This window comes from Corvus brachyrhynchos, unplaced genomic scaffold (genome assembly GCF_000691975.1).
Source record: "Corvus brachyrhynchos isolate BGI_N302 unplaced genomic scaffold, ASM69197v1 scaffold370, whole genome shotgun sequence".
Classification (NCBI taxonomy): domain Eukaryota; kingdom Metazoa; phylum Chordata; class Aves; order Passeriformes; family Corvidae; genus Corvus; species Corvus brachyrhynchos.
In genome coordinates this window covers 2,058,774-2,065,658 of record NW_008235977.1, presented here as the reverse complement: position 1 = coordinate 2,065,658, position 6,885 = coordinate 2,058,774, and the positions used below count along the sequence as shown (strand labels likewise).

The 6,885-nt window shown below is 39.7% G+C and overlaps 1 protein-coding gene across 2 annotated transcripts in view; it reads right to left on the bottom strand.

Moving 5' to 3' along the window:
• Window positions 1-2,259: 2,259 nt before the first annotated feature.
• The window catches only part of STK17B (serine/threonine kinase 17b), a 12,228-nt gene continuing 7,602 nt past the window's right edge, over window positions 2,260-6,885 (bottom strand). For both annotated transcript variants that reach the window (XM_008630015.2, XM_017728606.1), the window contains 2 exons: window positions 5,785-5,964; window positions 2,260-3,966 (listed from right to left, as the gene is read on the bottom strand). In XM_008630015.2, the coding sequence (XP_008628237.1) occupies window positions 3,684-3,966; window positions 5,785-5,964 (463 nt within the window). In that variant the 3' untranslated portion in view covers window positions 2,260-3,683. The remainder of the gene's footprint in view (window positions 3,967-5,784; window positions 5,965-6,885) is intronic.

Genomic DNA, 6,885 nt, shown 5'->3' with positions numbered 1-6,885 from the left:
CGAGATACAACCAGATCATTACCAATAGGAACATCAATATTTTCTGCATCAAGCCAGACATAGAGAACAGTTCCAGGAAGTTAGCTGCTAAGTTCGTGATTCACTGGTAGTAGTCAGCATAGACTCAGCAAGGGGAAGTCAGACTTGAGCAACCCTCTGCAGTGAAATGACTGCCAGGAGCTGAGGGGAGAGCAGCAGACACTGCCTACCGAGCCCTCAGCAAGGCCTCTAACACTCTCCCAGGAGATCCTGGTTAAGGATGATGGGCCCAGCATGCCCTCAGCAAGGCTGCAGGTGACACAAAACTGGGAGTGGCTGATACACCTGTGGGTCCTGCTGCCGTCCACAGGGACCTCTGCAGGCTGGAGAAACGGGCTGTGGAGGAACAGTGCCATACACTGATATATCCTGGAGCCATCCAGCTGGAAAACCCCTTTGCAGAGAAGGCCCTGGGGTCCTGGAGCTGAACAGGAGCCAGCAGTGTGCCACACATCAGGCCGATGGCACGGGCTGCAGCAGGGTGACAGAGGTGATCCTTCCCTTTACTACCCACAGGAGCAGTGCCCAGCTCTGGGCATCCCATGCCCAGTGTGAGACACACAGAGCTGGGAGTCCAACTAAAGGCCACAAAGGGATTCAGGGAATGGAGCACCTCTCTTATGAGCAAAGGATGAGGCAGCAGGGACTGTTTGGCCAGGAGAAAAGAAAGCTCAGGGAGGCTCTTATCATCTGAAGTGGGGCTGCAAAGAAGATGGAGCCAGGCTCTTGTCACTGATGCCCAGTGACAGGACAAGAGGGAGTGGGTACAAAGTGGAACACGTGAGGTTCCATCTGAACACAGGAACATACTTTTACTGGGAGGCTGACTGAGAACTGCAGCAGGTTGTGCAGGGAGACAGCGTCCTTCCTTGGAGATCCAAAGCCATCTGGACATCATTCTGGACAGCAAGGCCTAGATGGGATGGCTGGAGCAGGGGGGTTGGGCAACATGACTTCCAGAGGTCCCTCCTAACCTCAATTAGTCTCTGATTCTGTGAACAAACAAACACACAAGTTTTGAAAAAATGGCAATGTTTATTTATTTTTTTAATAAACACTGCATAGAAGTACGACTTCAGTCATCTGAAAATATTACTCAGCACTCATTCACACTTGGAAATTCCCAGTAATATGGCAGGAAGCAAGACAGACTAACAGTTGCCTACAAGGTATGTATTTACATTCAACTGGACTTAATTTGCGCAGTATTTTCAAATAAATCAAATGCACTTATCCAAACAAAGTCTGATTCAAAGTATATTTTAAGTTTATATAAAATACAAATAAAGTCTTCAAAACTTAAATTCTTTGGTTAAAACGAATTTTCAATTATTTAAAGATAAGTTAGTTCTAAGGTAGTAAGAAAGGTAAACATCAGATACTGTGATAAAAATCTTAAGGAATGACAACTTTGTCATAAAGTGCTAGCATATGCTATCAGCTTTATTTTCCAGACGCCAAAAAATAGTTGTAATTTCAATTCAGTCATATTTTGGCAGAATTCTGAATGATAGCAGCTTTTTTAACATTCTTTTTTACCTGTATCTTCACAACTTTTTGGCATTTTCTTCTTACATGAACTTTAACTTCTACATATGTATGTAGTAATTTGTGGTTTTAACTTACCCAGTTCAAACTGGACTCCATACTGGTGGGAAAAAATCAAAAGGTCAGGTAAGACTCCAACTGGGACAAGCCAGGGACTTTGAAAAGTAAGGGTGTGAAGAACCTGAACACAATCCAAGAGCTGCCTCCTGCAAAGTAATTCTGTAATTATATATACAATCAGTACCACTGAAAAAAGCTCCATGAGAATTAATACACAGAGGAGATTCAGTGTGGTTCACTCACACCCAGGCATCAGAGCTTTGTATCTGCCGAACAAACCTGTTCCTTCATTTCGCATGAAATTAAGTCTTGGAAAACTTCTACTTCTTCTGACAAACAGAAGCTGAAAAGTTTTACATGCATTACACCTCAGTCTTTTTGCCACTTGTCAGCATGATTGTCCCCCCACAAACCAAGACAAAAGTCCTGAATTCCCCCATGCATTATGGTGACACCTTATATTGAAATCTGTTTGGGAAAAACCTGCTCTTTCCTTGTGTGAAGGAAGATAAAGCACAACCTTCTACCACTCACCAGGTTCACCTCTCAATCATATGTTATTCCAAAATGCCAATCTGCCCAACTATTGACAAATCCACAGGCACACTTGAAAAGGATTATCATGTTGTGGTATTTTATTATACAAAACAAATCCAATTCAAAGACAATTAAATTTAAGCTCTGAGGAGTGGAAAATCCCAAAATATTTTAAAGTGACATTTACTTTCAAAATATCTCTAAGAGTTTTAATAAATTCACTGCCCAAAAAGATTCCCAGCCTCTGTTATGATTCAGGGGCTTATTTTATGAGTATTAGTTTCAGGCTGTTAAGGCACAACTGGCATTTGCTCTAAGACAAAACTTGACACAGGCATTATTACCTCAGACCCAGAAACAGGAAGTGGAAGATACAGAACTTTAAAAAATACCACTAAACAAACCATTTTTAAAGGCTTAAAACAATTATTAGGTAGTTTGTCTTTAAATACTAACACACTGCAGCCCATTTCTCAGAGCAGGCATGAAGCTGAGTAATGGGCAACAATAATTGACAGCAAGATGCACTTCTACTTTAGAGGGGCATAGAGAAAAGTTGTTAATTGCAGCTTCACTGGCAAAAATGGTTATTTTCAGTTTACTCAGTTTTACTACTTTTAACTAGAGGCTTTCTGTTTCAGAGCTTGTTTGTGTGGGGTTTTTTTGGGGGGTGGTTGTTTTGGGGGTTTTTGGTTTCTTTTGGTTTTAAGATAAGGAGAAAGGCAATACAGGTAGATTATACTATTTCAGAGGTTTGGTGAAAGCAAACCACCAAGTTCAAACATTCACATCAGCATAGGAACCTCATCTTCAAATGTAATTTAGTGGTAAGAAGCCAAGGACCACAAGCACAAGAACTGACAATCTACCTGTTTTCTATACCAAGTGTTGCAGAGATCCAACACAGCATAACCCCACAGAATATGCATTATAATGCCCAAATAGACCAGATCTCTAAGGCAAAACTACTAGTGATCATAGAGGGAGAACAGTTTTGCAAATGTCCCCAACAGATGTACTGTAGTCCCAAAACATACCAACTTTAGCCTCTATTTAAAGTGGTGAGAATGGTAGCAAGGAAGTCCAGTAAAGCAGCAAGATTCCGTTTACCTGCTTCCCTTCCCAATTTCTTACTAAGGCTAGTCCTAAAAGCATGCATGTGTTCAACCACTGTTTGGCAAAGGCTGTGCTTAAGCAAACTCATTTGCAGGTTTCAGTTTGTTCACTCTAGCATCATCTTTTGACTAGAACTTGAAAAGTGCAAAAATAGTTAATTATATCTTCTTAAAAAAAATAATTCATTTTATTGGCGCAACAACTCCAGTTCCTCAGGAGTTAAATCCACTGCCAGCAATGGATAGGAAAGGAGGCACCAGCATAAAAGAATCAAAGTGCATTTCCAGTATGCCAATGCTGCACGAATTGGCAAGCCAGAACCTTATTTTCATCACTGGAACAGATTATGCTGAATTCACTTCATGAAAAGTCTCTATTACAGATTAACACACAAAGTCTGTCATGAAGTCTTGGGGATGCTGCAATGAATCATCAAAGCGGAAGCGTTTGGAGACCATACTGCTGTCCTCTGGAATGTTCTCCTTGTCCTCCTTGTCACTGCAGGTACTAGTGCAGCTGGATTTTGCACTGCGCTCTTCTGAGCACTTTGTTGCGTGTCCAGGCAGCTGAGGGGAGCAGCAAGTTTCTTCAGGGCTGCACAGGAGCATGAACTCCCCTTGCTGCAACCACGAATGGGAGAGACAATCTGCTGCTGTGGGCCTGTCCCTTCGGAAAGGAAAGGGGAAAGGTGCTTAAGTTAATTTCACCAATACTAAAAAAACTAAAATAGCTCTGATGCTAAAAATCCTAAGCAAAATTGACACTGAAGAGTCAATATCGTTGTGTTTTCACCCCTACCTCAGCTGCTACAAAACACAGTTAAGTAATGGCTACACGCATCTAAATTTAGTTGACGGTTTGCCCTAAAGCTGGTAAGCTTTCATCAGAACAAGGAACACAGTCCCTTGGAATGTTTCCAACATGGTACACATACATGCGCATGTGCTTTTGTTTTTAAAGTCATATGTTTTATACAGACCATAAATAGTGAGGCTCTTGAATATTCAGTCATTAGGTTTTCAAGGACAGCCAGGTAACATGATGTCATCAACTCTGACATGTTCTAGTGTTTCACTCTTGCAATTCATCTGGCATAAACCCTTTCAAAATGTAGATCTTATCAAACAGACCAGACTTCGAAGTTCCTCTGGATAACCTAGTACAGTGTTACTGCAAGTTTTGTGTTCTGCATTGTTAACTTCCACAGAACTTACTGGAAAACTGGCTCCAAGGCAATAGAGCCCACTACTTGTGCCTAACCCTACCAGAAAATGGGAATATTTTTCAGTCAGAGAAGTGTAACTCTACAGAGTTGACTCTCCGAGAACAGACTTTTCCTCTTAAAATTCAAGGAGGTAAGTCAAGAGTTGGAATAATAGGGGGGGAAAAAAAAAAAAAGGGCAGCTTATTGAGGATGTAATGAGGACTCCTGAGATACCCACAAGAAAGTGAGCAGTAATTGTGACAGAATGTCAAATATCCCACAGGCCCACACTAAGAGTTATCAAAGCAGGCTCTTCATCATCGATTCCCTTTTTCTAGGTGCTCCACAAACATGAAAGATAAGCGTCCCTCATGATAGTGGGGTTTTGTGAACTACTCCAGATCCTGACAAACTGTGTATGTGAGATGTTAAAACAGGAAGGACTCGTCTTCAGACATTGCCTTATATTTTATTTCCTCAGAGCAGTCACGTTCCAGGAATCATCTCCCATAGTCTCCTCCTATCGAAGAGCTCTCTCAGCCAAGCAGGGTCACTCCTGTCTGCTGGAGGCTCTCGGAAGATGACAAGGACTCCTGTCTCACCACAGGTGACAATATCTAGCACTGCAATTGATAATACCTGACCAGGTCACTTCTCAAAGTTCAGCTATTTTGCAAGGTCTTGATTAGAGTCTGAACTCCCAAAGAATGCAGAGTTATGGGAGTGTGTCTTACAGAGAAAAAAGTCTTCACTTTGGATTGAGAACATTAAGACTGAACAAGGCAAAACACCGCCAAGTATAAATATATAATAAGAGGTGTATTTAAGTAGAAAGATAAAGCTAAGTCAGGAAACAAGAAAGCACTGCAAAGACATTGCATTTTGTCTCTCCAAACTGTACAATAGTTACAGAAAATAATGTGACCTTTCTAGATTATATTTAATAAAATACGTTAACAATCTGTCCTCTGAACGAAAATATAAAGAAACTAAAAAAAAAAAAACAAAAAAAAAAACAAAAAAAACACCTCAAAGAACAAGCCTGACTAATAACATTATTTGTAATGTCTGACAATAATAGCCAGACAGTGAATTGAAGATCCTTCTCACACATTATGGAGAAGTATAAACCAGCACTTTTAAATATCAGTTGAAAATACCAATGCACTGTGAAATATCCAACTGACCTTATCAGTGGTATTAAGTACATAAATTAACATTCACTTTTTCTAGGTGCTCCACAAATTTAGGATTCTTGCCTGGAGGAGTCTGCTACTTACTCTGGATTTTTTATGAGAAGTTTTTGAATGAAGTCTTTTGCAGGCTGTGAAACTGATGAAAATGTTTCTTCTGAATAATCCACGTTAACTTGAGATATATTAAGGTAAGTTTCTTGAACATCAGCTCCCACAAATGGAGATTCTTGTGTCAGCAGCATGTATGAGATGACACCGATGTTCCTGAGGTAACAACACAATCTATAAACCGACTAGAGAATCTAAACAATACACCCCACCTATTCACTGTGCTGCAGATCAAACTTCCTGATACATCCCACACTCAGAAGCATCATGTGATTCGAGCATGACTGCACATACACACACGAGGAAAGCTAAGTGTATATATCTCAATGAAAGGATTTTTGAAAACTGTTTATTTTCAGTATATCCTTTTCTTCCAATTAATAGGAAAAGGAAATACCACTTTTATACAGCCCACTCTTGGGATACATGGCAATTCTGCATGATAGAGCTGCAAAAAAGACAGATTTTTCTAATCTGCATGTAAATAAAACCCATCTTTCATTGTAGTTCTGGATGACAGAGCAAAGACTGAGATTCAGTCAACCTCTGTGTACATTTGACATCTGAGTTGTGTTACAATCTCCTCTTGCTGAGATGTTTCTCCCAAGAATGTGAGTACCACAGATCATATTATAAATCTTAAGATGCTTTCTTGATGTATAATAAAAACATTTTTGTGATCTAATAGATCAGAATTTAGTACTCCTTACAGTGTGGAAACATGCAGCTGTTGGGTTTCTCATTCTGAAAACAGTAGGGGGTTTTTTATGTCTTCCCACAAAAGCAGGCAAATAATACATGATTAAAAAACTTTCATGAACAGATTTAGTTATTATTGAGTTGAAAATTTCAAATGAGCAATTAGCAACTTTTAACAGTGAATTTTAATTAAGATGCTGAAGATTTTATGTTTTAAAGGAAACATTTCAAAGCTAGTCTTTAACATAGCTCATAAAATTAAAAAGCCACAAATGAAGTTGTGGGTCAGTTTAAAGTACTTGTCTCTTTTTTTAAGATTCATTCTGCAGGTACATCTCTAAAAATAAGAAGTAGGAAGTTTACGTTATTTAACAATAT